The sequence below is a fragment of the Coloeus monedula genome (assembly GCF_965178545.1).
Source record: "Coloeus monedula genome assembly, chromosome: 15".
Taxonomy (NCBI): domain Eukaryota; kingdom Metazoa; phylum Chordata; class Aves; order Passeriformes; family Corvidae; genus Coloeus; species Coloeus monedula.
The window spans coordinates 15,498,472-15,523,203 of record NC_138795.1 but is presented as its reverse complement, the minus strand read 5'-3'; the positions used below and the strand labels follow the sequence as shown (position 1 = coordinate 15,523,203).

The following is a 24,732-nucleotide window of genomic DNA, read 5'->3' as shown; positions in this document are numbered from 1 at the left end:
CTGCCTCTCTTTGCTGCCTGGCCAGGACCAGGACAACGAGAGAGCCCACAGCCCTGGCAGGCTGAGAACTGCTGAGGTGCCTGGGGCTGCAGGTGACGCTGATTTGAAGCCACAGTGAGCTTTGGCTGAATTAGTAACAGTGCTCCAGGTGTGAGCTCCATGAGAACCACGTCTGGAGGGTGTTACAAAGCATCTCATCAGCAAGTAAGCAGCTATTTTTGGTATGTATAATGAAAGAAAATTGACAACAATTCCAGTTCTTTTGCCAAATACCTGCAGCGCTAAACCTTTCAAGTTAGACTTAAAAAGCACTGGGGAAGACTTGACTCTGACAGATGTCTGAAAACACTCAGATGCACAGGTAATGAAAACATATTCTAGAAAAAGCCAAACTACCAGTGTTATAAAATACCCTACAGTGTTATCTTGCAGGAGTTTTTTCACCGAGTAGGATCTGACCTTGAAATGTGCTGGTGAAACACTGTTTCCATTTATTTTAAAAGACCTTAATATAGTGTGAGCCAAAGGCTCACAGCACTACCCAAATAGACATGCAAACAAAGTGCTCACTGGGCCACTTCAGACTGGACACCAACCCAAGTGATCCCAGGCACTAATTTTGATAAGATCAAATACTTTCAGACTCCCTGTGAGGAATTACCCTTTCAAAGCCCAGAGGACAAGCTACGGGATGTGAATGCTTTCCCTGTAGTTGCTAACCCTGCTAACTCTTCCTTCTTCAGCGAATCTGACTCCCCATGCACTTCATGTTGACAATAAAGTACATTAATTTCCTGGGAGAAATTATATCCCTCTGAATTAAAATTATGAACTGCTGAAAGATAGACAGACTGTATGGTATTAGCTAAACCAGCTAAGCATTTCCCCACAAATGCCATGTACTTAGGAATTACTGCTTTTAATAAGTTAATAGCCAATATCTAAGTGTCATGAGTGGAATAAAGTGCACATATAAGGAGTAGAAACTAATAATAAGAAGAATGCAGTAAGCAACTTTAATTAGAACAAAAGTTAATTAAATCCACCATGGAGGATCACAAAAATAACTCAGATATTATATCCTCATGACCTCAATGATGATGTTACTGTTTCCCAAAATGTTCTGCACCACCTAGCATGCTGTAAAAAAAGTGTTCTTTCCATCTTGCTGTTAATGGAAGGAGGGGGGGGAACAGGAAAAAAGAAAAGGTATTTCATTATTTATTATTATTATATATATTATATATGTATTATTATTCCCCCTTTTCATTCTCTTTTGCTCATTGAATACTGCCTGTCTAGTGGGACCAGTACACACAGATTCAGCTTCCTTCAAATGTGCTTTGGTAGCCTGAGCATGCTTGGGAAGCAAAGAGCACGATGTTTATAATAGTGAGTTAAAGTAATTTGAGTTAAATAATTCCACCCTGATACAGGCAAAGCTGGATAACTAAGTTTAGTCAGTTAAGCTTCTACTCCAATTCATTCAACCCATACACCAGAGCTTCTCCTGGACAGGAATGTGTCCATTCTCCCTTCCTTTGGAGCCTGCAAAAAGCCATTCTCTCATTGTTTGCCCCCATCTATGCCAGACATCAAACTTTTAGCTGAAATATCCCTGGTATCATTCAGGCACTGCCTGTCTTTACTTCCATATGACAGGAATTGGGGCCCCTGCTCAGCAAACAAGACCAGACCTGCAGTATTGGTGCTGCACTTCCCTCTCCTCTGTCTCTGTACTAATTTCACTTCTCTGTGCTGCAGTCCCTCCTACAGCAAAACTCCTCCAATTCCCACTTTCCTTGCAAGCCACAAAACACACCCAATCATGCAGGGGAGCCTGCCAGGCTTTGCTGCACACCTGGAGGGCACAAGTGCCACCAGCTCCACCCTGCCCCTGGCCAGGTTACACCACACACCACAGATATGCCCAACAGCCCTAACCAAGCTCTTTGCAAATGCAGAAAGGGGAGACTCGAGGCAGAACAGCTCCTTCAGGGAGTAAAAAGCCTGCATGGAGCCTCCTGTTCACAACAGGGGAGTTAAGAATGCAAAACCTGCACCGTGCTGATATTTTTGGTGTTTGGTTTGTCGGGGTTTTGTTTTAATTTCTTTTTCTTCTCTCGGTGTTACTGTAAGAGACCTAAGCCTGATCCCCTGTGACTTCTTCTCTGTGCTACTTCTCTGGTTTGTGTTAAAGAATGTTAACAAGACAAACCTACAAAACTAAATTAGTCTTCAATTTATTTCGTGGAACATCCATTCTTTCAAAAAAAACCCCCAAAATCCAAAAAAAGAAAAAACAAAACCAAATTTCTATAAAGAATGATAAAAAATCCTCACTCCCAGTTGTTGATATAACATAAAATTAAGACATAAAGTAAGATCAATAACTCATTTCCTTATGCATTCCAGAGAACAGCAGCATAATCAAGGAGTATAAACAGTGCCAAGTCATTTTAGGTAAGCAATGTGTTTACAGGAGGACTGTTAAATAGCTTCTAAACAATATTTTTTTTAATGCTAACTTATTTCTTTACAGAGGATAAAGCTTAGAGTGACAAAACCTGCCTGGAACAACTTGTCCACAGAGTTCAGAGTCATTAGGAGGCAGATGTACACACATACAGTCCCCCAAAGCAGTTTTTACTGTCAGGACCTGAGGCAATACAGACACCACCAGGTGAAGCCCAAGCCCCAAAGACATTCTTTGACCAAGGACAGTCACTTCCCACACATATAGAATAAAATAATCCTATACTTGTGGATAGGGTGGGTGTCAACAGCATTTTCTAGATAAGAGAAACAGCTTTACACAGGAAAGGTTTGATGTGCTGACATGTGCCAGATGACTGTAGGTAGTTTAGTACCAAATTGATATTTTTTAGAGTAATCCTTGGTACATTAAAACTAACTGCAATCACAGCAGCAGCCACATAAGAATGTGCAAGGAGTTGGATTTTGCCTTATAGGCCAAAGACTAGCTCAGACAGAAAAACAAGAGGGATGAAACTACTGTAAAGTACAAAATATTCCCTGAATTTACACATCCACCAGCACATCTGTACCTGCCCACCTCAGAAGAGGGGTCAGGGATCCCTCTGCATGGTCATTAGCAACCATGAGTGACAAAGTGAGGTTTGGACACCTGACTAGAACCATCACTACCCTCTAGAACATAATCTTCACTTTTCAATCACAGAATGCAAAAAAAGCCCCAACCAACCTTTTCATTTAACATCATTCCATTCAAATCTTTTAATCTTAGATTAAAATGTATCCAATATCAAAATCTGATATCACAAAACTGTAAACTTGATTGGCAAATCTTTTTCTCAAGACCAAACACTCTCAGGAAATGATCAAGTTTATTGAGTGTCCTCTTTCCTCTCTTTTTATATATTATAAAAGTGGAAGAATTGTATAACTGTGACATTTCAAATAAACAGCATCTGTGGACTAAGTTCATTCAAACCTATGCACTTTTGACACTTAACTCTTAGACCAGTCCCTCTGCAACTTCTAGAAAACTCAGTGTTACCACCATCTCTACAAAACTAAAATAAAGGTAGTACAGGTCACTGTCAACAGAAGTCTTGCTTAAAAAGTGTATTCACTTCATAATACAATCCAGCACCTAAACTCGAAGTTTTTCTTTGAAAACAAGAAACCAGAATAAGTTCAGCTGTAAAGGTAATACCCAAATAAATTTTAAAAAGTGGACTTAAAGCACAGGCAACAAGCTATTTAGTGGATTGCTTCAGATGACCTTCTTGGCATTCCCCAGACTGGAATGATAAAGTAATTCTAGACTGCACTGAAAAATGTTTTGTAAGATACGAAATGAGTCCCTCTCCACAAGCACACAGAACAGGAGCCCTGGTCTTCCTCCCCTCTTTACCTGTTCTGCACCATGCTCATGGCCATCCAGTCTGAAGGGTAAACGTTCTTCCCAATGAGATCTTTGAACATTATGAACGTTTCCATCAAGAAGTCCTGGAACAACAAAATGTGGTCAGGCTGGGGCTGTGTAATGCACACTTTGAAGTTTCTGTGTGATTAATGAGCCAAGATGGGGAGTTCCACTTTGCTCAGTGAAGTCGAGAGAAGAATTCCTGGTGTTATCAGTAAACCTGAGACTGGAGCCAAAGTCCTGTAGAACAGCAGTCTCAGATTCCAAATGGAAGCTAAAAGCCATTACACTGAAGTCATTATGCAGGGCTCTTAGGAAAATATAAGGCATAAATGAATGGAAGGAAAAAGTTGTAGTACTTTGGAGTAAAATTGGGGGGTTTTTTGTGAATTAGGAGAGCAGTTTCACTATGCATAAAGAATAAATAGATTTGAAAAATACAGGATTTTTATTTTAGTCCATTTACTCCACATTTACAATTTTATTTATGGCACCACTCTGGCTTTAAGAAAGGAAGGAAAGGGATCAGTTCTTGACAAGTGCAGATACTGCCTCCATGGACTAACTACAGATGGTGCAATCCAAACCTTTGCCACTGCCCTGACTTACCTGAGAGCTACACAAGGAGTGTAAAAGGACAGACATAGGACTATGGAAACCTTCTGGCTACAGTGTACCTGAACTACCATTAAATTATGGCAGAAACAACTGCAATAAAAGGATACACTACAGGAATAGGGCATTTATTGCATTTAGCTTACAATGTTACCAGCACCAGGAGTAGACTCAATAGTGAAAACGAAAGTGGAAATGGATCACTGTGTCTGAAGGGGGGGGGAATGTTCAACTAGTTGAGGATAAGTTTTGCTGCTGTTTTGTTGTGGATTTATTCTTTTTCTTTTCTGTTTCCTCAATAAAGTACAGCACAAAGATCCCATTACTTATTCTGGATTGTTACATCACCACCTCAGTGCCAGGATCAACAGAGACATCTGTACTTTTCCAAATTTCTGATTACAGTGTTGTCCAGTGGCACAATTAGAAGAGGGAGGCCGTGCAATAATACAGAGACAAAAAATGTACAGCAATAGAATTCATTCTAGGAAGAATCAGACAAGAAACACCCAAAAAATTGTCTGATTTTTCACAGGAAATCAAATACTTAAAACTATCAATTCCATGATCACTTAGTACTCACCACTAGTTCTGAACTTGTCTGGAAAGTTTCAATGTACACTGAATAATGCTGGTCGTTCATCTGGTTTAGGATCGCTGTCATGCACGCCACAAAATGACTCTGAAAGCAAACCAGACAGAATCAACACCTGTGGATTACATAAGATATTGGATTGTACTCTTTCTAAAGTTGAAGTATGCCAAATGTCGGAAAAATCCCTTTATGCATGTAGAAATAAATAATAGTCAAGCTTTTGCAAGCCCAGATGAAAGAAACAAACTAAGAACTCCAAAAGGATTATTCCAAAGCTGCCTTGGCAAGGGACAGGCTCTTGTAAGAAAGCTGCATCATTAATGAGATACCACATGGAAAACACATTGTGACAAGAAAACTTGTACAAAGTACAACTGGATATCGCCTTAAGACTCCTAAAAGGCATGTGATGTTCCCCATGATTCTTCCATTAGGAATTCACAGGAAGAAAATATAGAATCAAATATCAAAGAAAATATAGAATAAAAAATTTCTAATTTCTAATAATTCTATTATTCACAGGAAGAATTAGTGCAATAAATGCTATTTTTTTACATTCTGCAGGTGTTTAACCAGCTATACAGGACTCCTGAACTTCTATAGAACCTTATGACCTTCATATCTCAAAACTTCTTTCAAACTTCCTCAAAGGAAGTATTTAGTCTTTCTTAATTCCCAAGTCTAAATGCTGAAAGATATGACATGATTTCCAGTTCTAAGTTTTCACTCTAAGTTACTGGAAGTCACAAAGACGCTTCTTTCCCACGTACTAATAGTGAGTTTAATGATTTGCAGTTTTCCTTTAATACTGTAAAGCTCCCAACTTATTGATTCCTTTTCATTTGCTGATGCTTTAATTCTCGTTTTAAAATCGAGCCTGCTTCCAACGCTTCGCTTTATTTTAACAACAAAATCGATGAGCGTGCAAAATCATTTTCTAGATTTCCTTGGATCTTGTCACTGTCCTGGCTCAGAACCGGCCCCGGCGCTGCTCAGGCTCTCGGTGTCCCTCGGGCTCGCTTTGTCCCGCTGTTAATCAGAGCCAGAGGCACACGAGCTTTCCCAGCTGGGCTGCTCTGTCGCACCCGACCATTTTGTCCCCATTCCAGCGGAGGGAGCCGTGCCTGTCTCGGCTGCTGCCTGTGCCCACTAGAGGTCTTGTTCTTCCCTCCACGAGCCGCTGCTCGCTTCGCGCTGCCGGGGCTTTATTTATTTATTCCTACGTGAGCAGACCCAGCGCACTTCTTGCATACAAACAGTGAAATTACAACCTAAAGGACATACCGTAGCTTCTGTCGGAGTAACCTTAGTGCTAGTGAGAGCCTTGCCTACTTTATAAGGCTAAGAAGACTCATTTTCTGCAGGTAAAGCAAAAGCTTTCAGGTAAGAAATCGTGTGTTCTCGGGTACTGATGCTCTTCTAAAAGAAATGCTGGGTTTCCTGCAGTAGTACTTCACTTTTACAGTTCTGGAGCAGACAAATCTTTGCTGTGGTGTTAAATGCATCGCTGAAAGGAATAATGAATTGCAAAGGATTCAGTGCTGAAATTGTGTGGGGGTTTTCTTCTCGTGTTTTGATTTTGAAAAAAGATTACTGACAGAAGTTAGAGAATTGACACGAAAAGCAGCTCGTATTTTTAGTAGTTAAGCATTCACCACTGAATGCCTCTCTAGATTCAAGTTAAATAATCACTGCTTGAAATAAGCAGCATTTCTTCACAAGCATTGAATAGATGTATTATGATGCTTAAGGGCATAAAGACTTTAAGAAGGTTATTTCTTTTGTTAAAACCAACTTCAAAAAATGTGTCTAGCTGTGATTATGGTACAGCACAAATGCCTCAGTGACTGTGTATGGTGATTTTAAAATTAACAGATGACATGCATTGAAAAGAGCCATAAGCAAAGATCATATCTTGCTGGCCAGGACCTTGCACCAAACCTGTCAAATTCACATCAGTTGGACTGAATGATAATAAAATAGGTGACAGTAAAGATGGTTTGCTACAAAAACTTCCTCCATCCTTTCCATGTAACTGTAAAGCAGGGAAATACTAATACTGTTTGATCTTTAATCATTTTCTTGCCAGCAATCTCAACTATCAGAAATCATATGCTAGCATCTTTATAGGTTTAAAGCTTGCCCCTCCCTCCTAATCCCCAAATGGCAGCAATAAATATTCGCTTCTCAGAGGCAGCCTCGGATCTCTGAAGCGCCCTGCACCCCCAGCACTGCCATTCTCACTGGCAGAACTTAGGGATAACACAGGGCTCTACAGAGCTGTGATCAAACCTGCAAAGATCTCTCTGTATCCACTGAAATTCTCCTCTGGGGTTTAAGTGCCTCTTACTGGAATGTGCAAAGAGCATGAACTGCCTGTGAATACAGCAAGTTCTGCACAAGAACCAGCTCTTACACCGGGACACAGCCTGAGTGTTCATGGGATGGGCAGAAGAGATTCAGAATCACACAATAGTCTATTAAAAAACTTATTTCATTGTCAAACACTGTCCATAGGAATTGAATAGTATAAAAGAGGTTGTGGCAGACAAGGTGAAGTTCAGGTAGAATCCTAGGGAGTCATTTTAGCTGTGCTTAGGCTTGTTCGGATTTAGCCTGTGAATTTCAGCAGAAAACATTGATTAGAACTAGGTCAAATGTATAAAAAATAAATGTATCAAAGTAAACACTTGACTGCTGAGACAATATGAACAGAAAGAACCCTAGAAACAGCTCTGCACAACTATGAAGAGATCTAATAAAACATTTCCTAACTTCAATAGAATAATTTCCTTATAAATGTAAAAGAGCCCATAATAGATACAGCACTGAACTCAGTTTTTTTAATTGTCCAGTTTTCTGAAAGACTTGAAAAAAATGTGTAAAGAAATTAGGAAATTGATACTGTGAATGCTGTACTGCTGTCAGGAGCAGGAACACGAGTAAATAGGCAGTCAAATGAAAATAAAACAGAGGAGAAAATATGCAGGAAATATTCAAATTCTCTGTCCACTTAACCCCCCACATTATTAATACCATATTTAAATGAACTAAAGTGCTGGCTTTAGTATAAACACTAAAGTAGTGGGTAAGGTAAAAGAAATGTTGTTTTTCTTGAGTATACACAAAACACATCAAAAGGAAAGGCAGACTTATTCTGTAACACAAACAGGGCTTCCTAAGGTCAGGCAGGAAGATGTGGAATCTCTTGCACTGCTGAGAAAGTGCAGGTTAGCTGTGGATGCAACATGTACAGGAGAAGAAACAGCTGAGGAACATCAGGATCATATGAGTGAGATGACAAACTTCAACACCTAGCAACTAAACCCCAGCACACTTTATAATAGCAGATGGTGACAGGTTGCCGTAGTAACTTCAAATAGAGCAGCAGCACAAGGATGAGGCAAATGCACGGAAAAAACAAGAGAAATAACATGGAATGAAGCTACATTCTGACCTAATCTAGTAGAAGTGTTTCAGTGGCTGCAGGGTAGGCTATCCTCATGCAGATATACTTTTGGAAGGACTCAGGAGGATATTTATTTAATGTAGGCACTTAAGTAGCATTTGCCCTCATTAATAGAGCACTTTATCAACACAGAGCCCGAGTGTAAACACAGAACCACATGGACATGCTCATTTTGCTTACCCTCACAAGTGGAGTGAGGTAAAGGGACTCTGCACCATCCTCACAACTTGTGATCCCACACTCACTGATGATGGTTTATGCTTTCTGTACTGGGCAAAGAAACTTATTCAAACAATCCAACATTTTTCTGGTATTTGCAGCAATCATAGATGAGATTTAATTCTGAACTCCCTTTTCGGATAAGCCAGAAGTTTCAAAATGCATTGCATGTTAGAAACAGTAATTGTAGAAATGACACACATAAAGAGTGTGACCAAGAATTTTTATGGGCCAAAGAGTTCTCTCTGTTTTGGTTGGGGTTTTCTTTGTTCAGAAATAAGTACAAACATCTTTCTGGAGGAAAAGTGATAAATATGTCATCTTGAGTGTAATTAAAGAAAAACTAACCAACTATTTTAATCAAGTGTTAAAAATCATCAATATTTATGTTATACCACAGGCCTTTTATTGAGAAGGTCTCCAAAAATACCATCTTCTCAGAACAATTGAGTCATCACAGCTGTCCCGTGTCATGAGCTAAAGAGCAACGCCATTACAACTATGGAAGGTGTTCAGTGATGCAACAAAGAACCACAGTAGCTTGAAGCCACAGTTCCTCAGAAAACCCCATTAAACCTTGAGAACTATGGCATATGTAGAGGTTGAAACAAACATCTTGATCATATCATGCAAATACTAAACAATACCAGTCTGAAAGGAAAAATAAGCAGAATTTCAAGCAAATTGCTAATGCAGTAGTTCTGTTTCTCTCCAGAAATAGATGTCCCTGCCAATGCATGTGCAGTCCTAAAATGTACTGTTTCTAGCTGGAAAGGCACAAATACATAAACATTAGGACAGGCTGCTATGCAACAACCTCGAGTATTCATTACATGTGAAATGGGGAATAGCTCCCAATCCATACAGACGTGGAGCTTGCCAATGAGCACATTGTACTAATAATTCATTTACAGTAACATTCATCTACTCGTAGTGGGTTTGGGTTTTTAATTTTCCATTTATACACTCATATAGTTCATTGGTTCTGTCTCCTTGTGTTTTATAGCTGACTGAACAGGTCCTGCTTCCGCATCTCACTGACAGCCTTGGATTTCTGACTGAAAACATGCTGGGCTGTTTTAGCTTGTTCTACCATTTTCCTTACATTCACAAAGTTTAGCTAAAAGGATGTACAACTATGAAAGCAGAAGACTACCAGGTAGAATAATACAGAACAATTTTGTAGCACAATGGGAGAGTAACAGCAGATTTTAAGATATGTTACAAGTTAGACAAACAAAACAATTTCAGTATTATTTCATTTAAAACTTTTCCATACTTAGATAAAAGCAATAAAATAATGGTTCATGGTAGGACATAAAAGTAGCTTGGATTTTCATGGAATATGTCCATTGCCATCTACCTTTTTTTAGAGGGGTGGATTTTTAACTTTGTACTGATTTTCCAGCAATATTCCAAAAAAGAAGATTTTTCATTCTCTACAATGTTTTTGCTGCTGCTGGGTTTTGTTTTTTGGCTGGTTTTGTGCCATAAATCCACTCCAGAATTTCTGCTACTGTCTCTGGTTGATATGAACGCTCCACTGTAATAGATTTAACTTCTGCTAAGTCTGTGTTCAAACACAGTTGTGTAATTTACTACTTTTCCTGTAATACTAACTTTGTGTTCATCTCCAAGGCATATTTGCAAACAAATTATGGATAACATTAATCAGTGAGGTCAGAGGAACTGAGATGAGGTCAGAGGAACTGAGAGGAGCTCAGCTGGTCAGAGCATGGTGCTAATAGTGCCCAGGTTGTGGGTTTAATACCTATATGGGCCATTCACTAAAGAGTTGAACTCAATGACCCCTGTGAATCCCTTCCAATCCAGAATATGGATGTGACTTGGAACTGGTGCTGTGACTTGGAACAAGAAATCATTGCTTGGAAACAGAACTAACTTGTTCAAGGCACATTGATCAAAACCCACAATGATCTGTTTCACCTACTCACTTAAGCACTGCTGTCACACTTCCGACCTCAGCTCTGCTCTAGCGGATGAAATCTCCCATCCTTGCCTTCAGGGATCTGTGCAGCTTCTTCCCTCCTCCTCTGCAAGCCACTGATTGCCTCCCATCATCACTTCAGCTACTTTCCAGCCTGGTCCCGCAGGCCAGAAGGAACTCCCTGCCCTGGTACATGAGATGTCCACTGAGAACCCCCAGTATCCCAAGGCTGTCAGGCTGCTCATTTCCCTAATTTCTTATTCCAACTGCTGTTGCACTGCCCTGATGCCACTAAACCAGATGGGCAGCCAAGCAGGCAGAGCAGGTCTGGTCCTGCCAAGGGTCCTGGTGCACTCATTCCCACATTAGAGGTGGTGCAATCAGTATTCCACAGAAACAGTGGAGCTACACACAAAGTACAGGCAAAGAATAAGATTAAAAATACCATCCATGGTTTATTAACTGTAACAAGAGATTGGCCAATCTCTTCATTTAAAAGGACTGGAAACCAACTTGGGAACTTGCAGGAAGTGATAGAGGGGCTGGGGGAAGAGTTCCCTGCCCAGAGGTGCAATACTTAACAGCAGGAATCAACCCAGCCAGGATTGCAACAGGAGACTGCAGAGAACAGAGCAGCTGCAAGGGAGAGCAACCCTGAGGTCAGAAAGAGCAGAACTGAGCAATCCAAGCTCTTCAAAGTGCAGTAACATTTTTTATTGCTAAGCCATGTATTTTAAATTTACACAATGTGAAGACAAATGTCTTGGATGATGATTCACTTCCTTAAAACTAAACAGAGCCACCTCCTGTATTCCCAAAACTAAATCGCTCTATTTGATTTTGGTCTTTTTCAGCTGCGCTTACTGAAGACAGAAAAATGAAATTAAATTTCAATGACTTGATCAGAGATGAGATTAATTCAATATATTTGTGAATGGCTAAAACAAAGCTTTGTCACAATAGTTCTGCTTAAAACTGTTGAAAGTCATATCACTCCAGAAACTTCCCTCTTACTTTTAAATTGATTTTATAAAGAAAATAGGGCCTAATAAAAATAATTTTTCAACAACTCATATCCATTACACTAACCAATCTACCCACTGTGTTTATCTAGGATTGATTAATAACAAGTAGCAACTGTTAGAACAGTTTTAATTTGTATCAAATATTTTTCGTATTGAAATTATATCCAGTAGGGGCTTTTATTAAATTTTTAATTGTTATGTAACAGTGGGCTCCACTTTTAAGCTTGAAAAATGTCTTAGAGTCTGATTAGCAGAGTAACTGGCTAAAACCAAAATTCATAGCAAAACTCCAAATCTTTCTAAAACAGAGAGCTTTTCACATTGAACTTTGGGTAAATTGTTTAACAGAAAGCATAGGGAATTCTCAGTGAAAGAAAACCCCGTGGAAACATATGTCTAAAGACAAAAGGATAAAACTCCAAAAATTACAGAATGTCCTGTAAATGGGTATTCCACAACCTACAGCCAACTGTGCATCCTCCTCAGGTGTGGGTCTCTTTGAGGAATGTCACTTGTGTCCCAGTTGATTTAATTTCAATTATAATGTAACAGAAACAGAGAATCTTTATACTCTGATAATATACAGATAAAAATTTCCCAAATAGCATTGTCTGCATCAATTATTTGTGCATATGCTAATCTGTCTTTCTTAGGGAGGTTCTAACACATTATCCCTGGGCTCTGGCCGAATAAGGAATCTTCCTTTAATAACCTAGCACCAGCCTGAGAGATGGATTTATTATACACTTACAATAAAAGTAGAATGAAAATGAGGGTTGAAATTTCTTAAGGAATTAGTTTAGCTCTTGGTTTTTCTTCCATTTTTTTAAATGAGAAAAAGAAAAACCAGTCAAAAGCCTGTGAAAGGTAAAGGATTTCAGACTGCCCTGCCTTAGGCTCCACCAGGGTGTGACTGTCCCTTGGCTGCTCAATCACTGCAATCCAGGAGCCTCCGAATCCTAAATCCACAACGGGACAAGACAGAACTCCTGTTCCTGGCTGTTTGGAAAACACACCAGGACGGTAAAAGGAGGCACCTCTGCTCCCCTGGCATTAAATCCCACTGACAACAAATTATGTCCTTATTCTGAAATTAAAACTTGCTCCCCAAAAAGCCCCAAACATAAACCCTCCTCAGAAAAATGGGTGAGTATTGATGTAACAGCACTGTGTTACAACAGGTCTTCCCAAACACAAACCGGGCTTCAAACAGTTTTCAACAACTTTGCAAACGTGATTATCAAAATACTTTGTGGTGCCACATCATCTGACCATCTGAACTCCTTCTGAGGGTGATGACTATGTGCCGAAAAGACACTTCTTTGTGTTGCTTTACTGCCAAAATATTCAAGGCTATTTACAGAGATTTATTTCTCCTCATCACTAAAATTCAAATAGATTGTCTTGCTAAGAAGCCAGGGTGCCAACACCTTCTCCTGGACAAAGCAAACAGAAATAATGAGTGTAGATATATGTTAGGGAATTGCAATCCTAGCAGGAAACAAACAAAAGCAGAATCACACCCTTATAAAAGCAAACTTGATCAATGAGAGTGCCAGAGAAATCTTACTTGTTATACCTCTGATATTTAGTTTGCATCTCCTGAACAGTCTTATAGTCTCTTATTTTTGTGATTAGTCACTGCAATACAGAGTGTGTGGGAGCATCAGTACATATCTAACAACACACAGAGAAAAGAGGTTATGATTAGAACCATTACAACCTACACCTCCACTGTATTTTCTATATTAGTGCCATCGGGTTTAACAGCAGTTCCAGGTCTGTACTACTGAAGCTGCTCATAAAAGCTGATTAGATCGTGGTCTGTAGATTCGCCCTTGTTACAGTTCACTGACACCAAAGGACCTGTTGTGATGCAGGTAATTTTCTGTCTTTTTAGTTCTGTAAAGCTGAAGAACAGAACAAGCATTTGGTAGATGCTGTACCATCACACAGTCAAAAGAACTTCCAAGATATTCGAAGGGATATCTTATATCTTGATACCATTATGGTTTGTTCTACAAACAAATTCTTTTCCCATAGTTAACATAAATCCATTGAGCTGAATGTTGCATTACAGCTTCCTAGACCTGGATCTTGTTCCTGGTCAGACTCTCCAAACTGCGGCTGCAACATTATAATATTAAGGCAAGAGTCTGGGAAGCTAGAGGGACTGGAATCAAATTTTCCATTTAGATTATGATCAGTTTTTAAAGTATCTTTATAAAGAAGGAAAAAAAACCTAACTTGTTCTGCTCAGTTTTTGTTTTAAAGGAAGCTGCTAATCTTTTGTATCTTAAAACAAGGTTTCCTAGCCTGCAGAGCTCTGTGTCAGGAATCCAGTAATGTAGAATATTTTTTTCTTAAATATTTCTCTTAAAAGAAAAATGTCTTTCTGACAGAATTTCTTATATTTAGGAAATATGAAAATAAAGCATTTACTACTAGACCAAGGCCATTTGTCTTTTTTTAAATGGCACTATAGTCACATAAGGTAAAAGTGTCTTTTATTTGATCTCTTCTTGGTACAAGGTCTTGACCTCCAAGACTGTGAAATACAACAAACATTAAAATATTTTAATAATATTTAGCAAATAATTCCAAATCATATGTGTATATATGTATATATATATGTATACAACCAAATAAGAGGAGAAATAATATTGTTCATAGGTTGATGCTGAATGAATAAGGCAGTCGAGAAGGAGGAAATTTGAAATACAGGAGCAGTAGTGGAGTTCCCTTACCCCTTCCAGATTATCATAAAAGTCTAACTGCCTGTGCTGCAATTAGAGAGTTCCAGGACATTAAGTCGGCCCTAGCAGTTTGTACAGCTCAAGGCACAGATGCTCTGGAAGAACAGAGCATTCAAGCATGAAAACAGGAAACCAGTAATGTAGTCCCAGGCATCTGGGAGAGGACAGAAAAAGAACTTGCACTCTGCTGAACTGAAGAACACTGTCCAGGATTTCACAGCAGTGTGTGGGGAACGGGTTCTTTGGTGGCAAAGAAACTGGAGAATATCAGTGTGCAGGATGTGGGCAGTGGGCTGGCAGAGTGATTTGGGCTGGCCACTGAAAGCAGCTGGAAAACCCCAAATGTAGCCCTTGTCCAAATTATTTCCTTGCTGCTGGCTCCAAGTCCTGCATCAGGGGTGTCCCCACAGGTTTGGGCACACCAGTGTTTCCAGAAAAGCTAAAGGGGGAAACAGCCTGATGTGCAAACCTGTGGAATATCCTGGGGACATGCAAAGGGTTTGAAAATAAGCCTTGCTAGGCTGCTAACAGAAATCTAAGTTATTGCAACTGAAATAGCTCTGAGAATACTGTGATTTTCTGAAAGTTCATCAGTTCAAAACAAGTGACACCAGGATTACAAACATCTCTATCAATGTATGAAACTTATTCTTTTAAGAAAAGGAAAGGATGTTCCCGCTGAACTAGGTCGATTCCTGTTATACAAGGATACACATGCCCTCAGGCTGCCAGTTAGACATTCCTGCCTTATAACTCTTTTTCTGGACTTAGGGGAAAAACAAAGCAATCTTGACAGATTACACATGGCAACATTTCTGTGTATTCTATCAATTTTTTTCAAGGTTTTGTTTTGTTTTTAATTTTACAAGACAAATAAACCAACCAAGCAATAAAAACCTGAAACACACACCTAATTTTATGCAGTTAACATACTGTATGATAACTCTAATCCAAGCCTCTCTACAGCTTCTGGGTTGCCTGCCTTGTTCAGCTTCATAGCAAGGTACTCATTTGGTTTCTTGTTTAACTTTTTCTGAAAAACATTGGAAAAACTCCATGTCCAGTCACGTCTGAAGTGAGACACAACCACGCCCAAGTTCTTCATGTTTTACCTGCCTTCTTGATAACACAGGAATACATTTCAGTATTTTGCTTGAATCACACTGCTACTTACCCAAGTTGAACCTGAAGCTATTCCCAAGGAGACCTTTTGCAATGAAATTATTCTCTAAAATAAAAAACACTACAATTTTCTGAAAATAACCTCATTGCAGGGCCATTAAGGCAACATATGAAATAATGAAGGAAGGAAGTAACTTCTATAAAATTGCTGATATTTCACTAACAGGCCCCAGGAGATCATCCCAGGGATACAAAAAGGAAGAAAGGTCATCTTTTTTCCTGAGACAGAGCAGGCCATATTCCATATTATGTAACCACTTCAGAGATTGCTCTTTTCTTCTCCAACTAGAGATGATACAATCATGTAAAATACTCAATTACTTGGGCCATTCCTCATTCTTATGCTTAGAAGAGGATGGGAAAGCACAGGGAAAATGCATTTAAGGCAATCTGCATCTGCTTATGCAATTAACTTGCATATTATTTTCTAAGGACTTCACATATTTCAAAACATACAAGGAATTGAAGTTTCTATTAATTCATACAGAATGCTGCATGTCTTCTATCTCCTGTCTTCTTTGAAATTAATTGCCCTCACTTGTGGAAAAATAATTTGAGCAGACAAAAATTTCTTGAAGATACTTATTTCCATGCAGCCTTTTAGTTAGGCTTATTGCAGTTCCCAAATTCAACTTCTGGACTTCTTCAAACTGCCAGCCTCAGTAAAGACTGAATAACAAAAACCCCAGTGCTGAGTGACAAGCAGGTGCCACACAGCTCAGGACACTGCAGATTTATTAGACATATCATCAATTATTAACTTCTCTGACTATCTAAATATAACTTTGTAAGCTTAAAAAAATTTGAATTTATACAAGATATAAAATCAGTTATGAGGTAGAGATATTAAGAAATACCTGAAATGGGAAAAGGCAAGGAAACAACCAGGCTTTTGTTTTGCCCTTGGCATCACTGGGACAAGAGCTTTTGTTGCCCAGAGAAGGTGTTCATTTCTCCAGCAAGGTTCAGAGCCCTTGGAGTGTCCAGAGATGTTCATCTTTCCTTTAGTGACCATCAGTAGGTCATCAAAGGGTCACCTCCCTCCCTCTCTGGTGTTGTCTTAGAAACTCAGCAAGGTGAAGCATCACCTTTCCCAAGAGGAGAGTGAAATGTTTATCTACACTTTTGTGATTTATTGCTTTAAACCACGATTGCACCTTTGCTCTTTGGACGTGTTCCAGGGCAGACCAGACACTAGATCCATCTGATTCTAAATGTGCCCAGCAGGAGATAAATATATCTATGTGACACTTCAGTGTGTTACCAGATCACTCTCTCTCCCCATCTCAGCACATGGTAAAGTATCATCACCTCACTTTTTCTGCCATGGGATTGAATTCCTCTCAAATATCATAATTATTATCTCATTATGCACTATTTCCTCCTCCTAAGACACCACAGTTGCACAGAATTTCCTTCATCCTCTGTTTCTATAGGCAGTTATGCACTGTGCCAAAGACCCCCAGCTACTGAATCTCGGCCCTTAACTTGGGAGCATTGTGGCATCTCCAACAGAAACCTCAAACTGCAGAGTCTCAGTTTCTCTACATTGAGAATTTATATATTTAAGAAATTATTTACGTTAATATTTCTTTAATATTAAGAAATAACAAACATTATCAAGATTAAGAGCTGAATATAGAGAAACAATTAATTTCAAGGTTGAGAGAAAAACATTAAATCCATCCTTCTAGTTCTGATGATTTCTTAACACATCACCCTAAGCCCTTCAGGCATCAAGGACATTTGAGTTCCAGCCAAGTGGCCAGTCCTTTTGTAACTCACACCGTTTCCAACTTCATGAGAAGCTAAACAAGCTTTGTGTAAAGAAGAAACACACATTTTCTTTTAAGTACCAGGAAAAAAAGTTGCTTGGCATTTTTTTAAAGTCTCCGTATTCCTACATTTCTCAGTACCTGTTAGTACTGAGATGATTTTGGCTTTCATAATCTGTCCCAAGCCAGCAGTAACCACCAAAAAAAAAAAGTAAAAATAAAAGGATATTATTTGAATAAAGTGTGAAGAACAAATTAGCCAGTTGTTTGCCTTACCCAGTGGGACAAGTTTTGACTGAGTTTTTATTCTATTGCTCTGAAGAAAAACCAGTATCTAGCCAAAAATATTTTAATAATATAAAATAATGCTACACATGGTAATAATGCTGTAACTTAGAATGGGTGTCTCTGTCAAAGCATGAGCTGCAGAGAAACTTTCATTTTCCTGGTGCTCCTTACATGGGGAGTGGAGCAAAGCTTGGAGAGCGATTGTAGGGCTATATTATTTTTCAGGCTATAAATAATTAACTAAGTGGGATTCTTTCAAATCCTCTCCTCACAAAAAGCAAGGCTTTTCAAAAGCAACTTCTCTCTACCTTTAGAAAAGGTAATAGTCAGGAAATAATGATGCTACAGTTCATTTTTAAAGGCACCTGCCCTGCATAATAATAATCTGTGCACCTCACAAACAGCATTAAACTACAGACTGTTTAAATATACAGGACAGAAGTGCTGTATAAAATGGAAGAATAAAGTCACAGAGAATTATGGATAAGTTGGTGAAGCAGACTTAAAACACAACTTTAAAAACTACCTTTACAATGCTCATAAAAGAGAATAAACCTGCTGCCTTTCTCATGGATTTAGAGAGAAGTATTGCACAGCAGACCAGACACAAGTGAAACATACCTGTGTTGTCCCTTCCTGTTATTCATTTGCAGCACGAAGCTGCTGAGTTGTTAAATAGACAGTCATGACACTAAGAGTTGTGTTCTTATCAAATACTTGTCTTATAAATCTGAATTTTAAATTTCCTTAACGCCTTCACTATTGATGATATGAAACAGAACTAAAATTTGCAACTGCAAAGTCAGAAGAAGAGAACAAACATGTGCAAAGATTTCTTATTGTGCAATTCTCATCTATTTAATTGTAACCCCTCAAAATACTCGTCACTGACCTCTCCAACATCAGCAGGCTGGTGTATTTTGATGTGAAATTACTTATAGCAGAGACTCAAGACAAGCAGAGGTTTCTCTTTTGGTCTACTCCTCACCAGTCCCCCTCCAGAATGGATAATTCTGGCTCCTGACAGGTTAAGGATAGAACGAAACAGAACTCACACAGAACTTCACACAAGTTGAACTACCAACCTTATCACAGCTCCATTTTGTAAACATTCAAAGAGGAGATGTGCCAAAGCATCAGACTGACTGAGCAGACTACCCTGCACAGTGATAAAGCCTGAGAAAAGCTTCCTCTGACGCTGAAAACAGCCATGGTCATGACTGATCAGAGATTTTCTCAGGGGAGTCCCCAGCTCGTTGTATCCCAACCTCCATTTCCCCTCCACCTGTAGCTTTTTGTGCCAGAAGCTGAGAGCTTGTGGGAAGTGTCAGTCTCTGCAGACACCCTGCCAAAGCCAATAATAAGCACACTTCCAGTCTCTCCTGCAGTTACTGTCAGCCAGTTGGTGGTAACCCAGTCTGAGCAGCCGTAGCTCAATTCCCCCACACCAACAATGTTTTTCCAAACTGGCATCCAGGAAGAGGCACAGCCAGGTATATTCAGCTGAGTACACAAAATACATCTCTGGAGGAAAAAATACCCAGTTACTCGCATTCCTGATGTCATTCACTGCTCTGGTGGAATACAGGTAAAAAAGCCTCGAGATGCAATTTTAAATTCCAGCCCTGTTACCACGATGAGAACTGGCACAATGTTCCCACCCAGGTTCCAGTGCTTCCATAGGAAACAGAAGGCATGGGACAATATATTTCAGCAAGAGCTTGGCATGGTTTCTTCTCTCACTGCTTCCCCATATACCCAGGTTTGTGAGACAAGTGAGAGTAACAGTTGACTCCTTACATTTTTTGAATACTCCCACATACTACAGTGGCAAAAAAAGTTATGGAGATCCTGAAGAATCATAACTGAACACACAGTGCTTACAAGGCATTACACACAGCTGCAGCACAGCAGACTGCTAAATACTTTCGGACTCAGCTTTGCCATGTCATTCTTATTCTGAAGTGATAAATTAATTGGAAAAAAACCCCAGAAACCAACTGAAAGCTAAGGGGCTGCAGCAAGTACACTCAGAACCTGGTTTTTAGAATTAAATAAATACTGTAATGATGGAAACAACTCAAGTGTTGAAGTCACAGTGAGCACTTTATACTGGTTCTAAATGGTTTTTCCTGTAACAGTGTCTCAACAGGAGAAAGGTACTGGGCAGTGACAACCTGTCACATAGGAACCATGGAAATGCAGCTTTTAAGTTTGCTACTTGAGAAAAAATACTAAGTTTTGCTGTTTTAACAAGCATAGCCAATATAATTGACAACCAAAGAGAAAGTTCAAAAGGTCATTTTTATCAACTAATCTGTCTCTAACCAAATGCTGTGGCCTCCAAAGCAGCACAAGGTGTAAACCTGCCTATGCATGGGTTACCTATAGATCTACATGTAGGTCTGTTAACATTTTATTAAGCCTGAATATAAACCTGCAATAATCTAAAGTGTAAAATGTGTGCATACTTTGATACAAACATCATGTACTTAGCAATATTTTTTCAACTGATAAGACTTATACAAGGAAGAGCACTGAAATTTTGTGCTATGAACCAGTATTTGGACACTTTCCAGCTCACCAGCCTGTCATGTTGGATAACTTCCCTCTCCCTGTAGGCATTCAAGCAGTTCTTCAAGAGAAAATTCTCAGTTTTAAGTACACTCATCTTTGCAAACTAACACTGAAAAAAAATCCAACTTGTGTCTGTATATAAATATGTGACTGAAATCCTTCCCTCTTAAGTGAATAAAAAGTTGTATCTTACCTCCTGACACTAAACCTTGCAGGAACAATTTCCAGTGTATGCTCCAGAGGAAATAATGAGATAAAAATGTTTTCTAATCCATGAAGCCTTTTTTTGTTTTTCTGAGAGAGCAAATGGAATGTATCATCTCTTCAAAGGAAAAGAACTTTTATTTTTATTTAAGTAGAATAAAGGAATTTCAAGTATCATAGTTCTGAAAGTTATTTCAGAGATAAGATCATCATGGTTTTATCTTCTAGTGCATCTTCAGCACTTCATGTGGAATGGCATTGCATCATCTCCACCAAATTATAGGCAAACCATACTCAATTTTCATCCCTAAAACTTGCTTAGCTAAGTCCATTTTCTGCTGCACTAAATATCACAGCATCTTCTCTACCCAGTCTCACCAACCTGAAGTAATTTTCAAATCTTGCTGTAAAATTAACCAGAGACAAAATCCTATAATCTCTTCCATCACTGAAATGTTCCCTTTCTGAGGACAGAAGCTTCCATCCTACCCTGTATTCCTTATCTGTGCTAGATCCTCTTCTCCAGTCACCTTGATCCCACCTGGAGGTGGCTTACAAAACCCACCAGCAGGATTTGTTAAAAAGTTTTGCCTTCTTCAGTCCTTTTTTTCTCAGGTGCTCAACCAATGTTCCTTCAGCATTACCAAACCACTGCTGTGGGGGAAAACAGAGCACATAGAGGAACATCCAGAGAACTCCTCTGTGGCTGTGCACACCAACAGAAACAGATATTCTGTGTACTGCCCAATTAGAGTAAGAAATAGAATAATATTACACAAGACAAGCTGTGCACTGGAGAAAACTCCAGGTACAAAACTGTGTTCTACAAATTATTCCATCTCTTATAATAAACACATTTACTTTCATAAATAGCTTTGTGCTTTATTCTGTGGGACCCAAAGTAATAAGACTTCTTGTTGTGATCAACAACAGGCCCCTGTACACAGAGGCCATTTAAAAATCTCTCTCAGCAGTTTCATCCTTCCTGTTCCCTGCCAGCTTTTCCTGTGTATCACAATAAGCTGCAAATTTGCACTTCTGGGGGTCTGTTTCTACTTTATGGGCTCTGCATCTGTCACCCATTTTCATTTGAAAATATTCCCTTCAGAGGCCTCCTTGCATGCAGTTCCTCTGTAACTCTGAGCACATTTCCATCCATTTCCCTCTGCAAGAAAGAAGGACAGGAAAAAGAGGCAATTTTCAGCATCATCCAATTGCAATGGTTTCAAATCCATCTCTAGCTCTCCGTGCTAGCTGGTGATGTATGTTTCACTGCAGTCTCCAGGGATTTCAGAAGCATATCTAAACTTATCCTCAACATCTCTCATTATTTTGAGGAAAGAAACCCAACATGACTTTTATGCAAAGAAGAGCTGTGACTAAATTAAGCAGCTTGGCCAACAGCTATTGCCAAAGTTTCTGATGGAGACAGAAAATGAAGTGGAAGAAAAGCAACATCCAAACCAAAGCACTTAAAGCCTTAATTCAGACTTTTAACTAAAAAAAGGCACATTACAGATGTTAATTTTTCATTTTGAAAAGCAGGAGTGAACCTGCATAGAAGGAGAGCTCTGCAGTGGCCAGGCTGTTTGCAACCACTGACAAGCACACAGTTCACAACAGCCCCCACATGCAGCCTCTGATCCCAGCAATAGCTTAGGAATCCTGGAAAGATTTGCAACACGAAGGGAAAGTGAGAGTCACACAAATTTCTTAGAAACTGATGATCTCCCACCTAGGAAAAAGCTTATTATCAAACAAAAACCATAATTAAATACAGCAAGCTGCCTCTCTAAACTGAAAATGTCCATCAAATGTGCATCATAGAAAATCTGTGCTATGCAGGGCAAACCACAAATCAGACATGACAGAAAACTGCTGAGTCTGAATGCATTATCCTACAGCTATTACAGCTGTCACCAATCACAGGATCAGAACAGTTTGTTTTGGAAGGGACCTTAAAGATCAACTTGTTCCAACCCTCTTCCATAGAGTGAATTGGGAAATTTAAAGTGTGGATGCTCAAAAGTAGAAGGCAAGTTACACTAATCATCTTCCTCTTGCAAGCCCCCACAAAATACTTTTACCTCATTCCTTTATTTATTGAAGGGGGTCTGCCCCAATTTTTTTTCAATAAATATTGGCTTTAAAACATGCTTAAAAGAAAAACAAAATACCACAAATTCATATCACACTTTCACTATAAGGAAAAACACGTATTTTTTGAGCAAGTTAGTCAAATGGAAAATTAAGGTGTCCTGCTGCAGCTGAAAGAGTTTGAAAACGATGTCAAGTATGTAACTTTTGCCACAAACTGCAGAACCCCCCCAGAAGCACCACTCACACATCTGCTCTCTTCCAAAATCCCAACTGTCCATTGCTCCATGGTTTTTCACTCCATGCAGTTCCCTGTAAACTCCATTTATCCTTACCAGCTGCACTTCTCTACCCATAGCTTCAGTCATTGAACTGAAATATGAACCAAAACACTATGTTTGACTCTTGAAGAAATTGAGAAGGCAGAGGCAGGAAAGATAGAAGAATATTTATATAAAAAAATACCTATGTCTTGTTGTTAAATTTCCTCTGCCTGGCAGTCTAACTAAGCTGTAGGTGCATTTCAAAGAACTCAAACCCACAATCCCCAGGTTGGACACCAGTTCCATTGCTGTTTGAGGGGGGAGGCTTTGCCCCCGACTGTTTTCTAGAGGGTTCACTTTCTACACCCTGGGATACAAATTACACTGGAGCAAGGATAAGTTTACACTGAAGAGTAACTACCTCCACTAGGAATTGTGTGAGCAAAGCACGCAGAGACCTTCAAAGTCAAGACTTTCTTTAATAGTACCAGCCAAGCCTAAAAGAAAAAACCACGAAAACATCAGTCAGATCCACATACCCAGAACACTGAGAAGCAAGGAATGTGCACCATTTGCAAACAACATGAACTACCCAGCACCTCACGGGGCACTTATCCAACAGGGGATGGAGAGACTGCAACAAACCCATGGGGGGTTCACTGAGCAAAGCAGGCACAGCACAAGGCATTGCCTTGGGACTGTGGGCAGCTGCCCAGGGAAGGCATGTGGAGGAAGAGGCTGGAGAGCTGGATGCAAGGTCATGGAGCCATGGAACATCAAACCCCAGTAAATTTCTTCTACTAAAACTGTTATTATTACTACAAGACTTAATCTTCTTTTTTTATGAGTGAAATAAGTTAAATTAATAAATTGAAAACATTTCTATGAAATGGATCTTTAGGATTTTTCCTACTTCAATGTGAAATAATGAGCAAAACAAGAACTTTAAATTGCTGTGTCAGGAAAGAGTGAAGAATTAGATGCTGGGCAAGGGAAAATGTTATTTAAACTTAGTAATTGGCAATGTTGCACTGATTTGTTAACTCAAGCACAGACACCTATAACTCATTGAAATTCACTAGTCTGGGTTTTCAATCCAAATATTTGAACATTCCTAGCTATATATTTTTTTTCTTTCAGCTTGATTTAGTATAAACAGCACCAAAATGTTCATTACAATTCATAGTAAACCCAGAGTACTGGATGGCAAGGTAGCTAAAAATCAACAGAGTTAAAATAGCAATTTTCAAATTCAGATTGCAGGAATGTAGCTCAAATGCCTCTACAGCCAAAGGAGAGAGCTCTCACAAAACGCTTAAGGGCTTTTTACTTTTATTTAAAACACAAAGGATTAGCTTTCTAAAGCTTCTTTCAGAATTTAATTGGGCAAGTATAACTTTTAAAGTAGTCCATCTGCCTGGAGCACAGCAGCTGTGATGGGGAGAATGCTACTGCAATATTTGGATAAATTCTCAAACAAAACTGTAAAAAGTCTCTGGTAATTAGTGGACGATATGAGAACTCAGAACTTGGCACCGGAATGTTGTTTGCAGAAACTGTTGGACTTGTTTATTGTGATACTTGTTTCCATTGCACAATCAGTGCACAGATTTCCATAACTTCATGCCTACCACAAAAGTAAAATTTGGTATTAATGCACATGTTTATTTCCTCAATATCTTATGTGACATTTCTCTCTCAGTGAAATCATCCAACACTCATTTTCTTCTAGAACTTTATAATAGAGTAATATCACATTATTACTTTGTTTAAATTATATTACAGTGCCTAAATGTTACATGATGC

General features: G+C 39.1%; 1 protein-coding gene across 1 annotated transcript in view; it reads right to left on the bottom strand.

Annotated features, from left to right (window-relative positions):
• Positions 1-24,732, bottom strand: part of DOCK2 (dedicator of cytokinesis 2) — a gene marked incomplete at its 5' end in the record, with an annotated part of 155,472 nt that overhangs the window by 52,155 nt on the left and 78,585 nt on the right. Inside the window, 2 exons of the mRNA XM_082291263.1 lie at positions 3,902-3,996; positions 5,112-5,210. Coding sequence (XP_082147389.1) covers positions 3,902-3,996; positions 5,112-5,210 — 194 coding nt within the window. The remainder of the gene's footprint in view (positions 1-3,901; positions 3,997-5,111; positions 5,211-24,732) is intronic.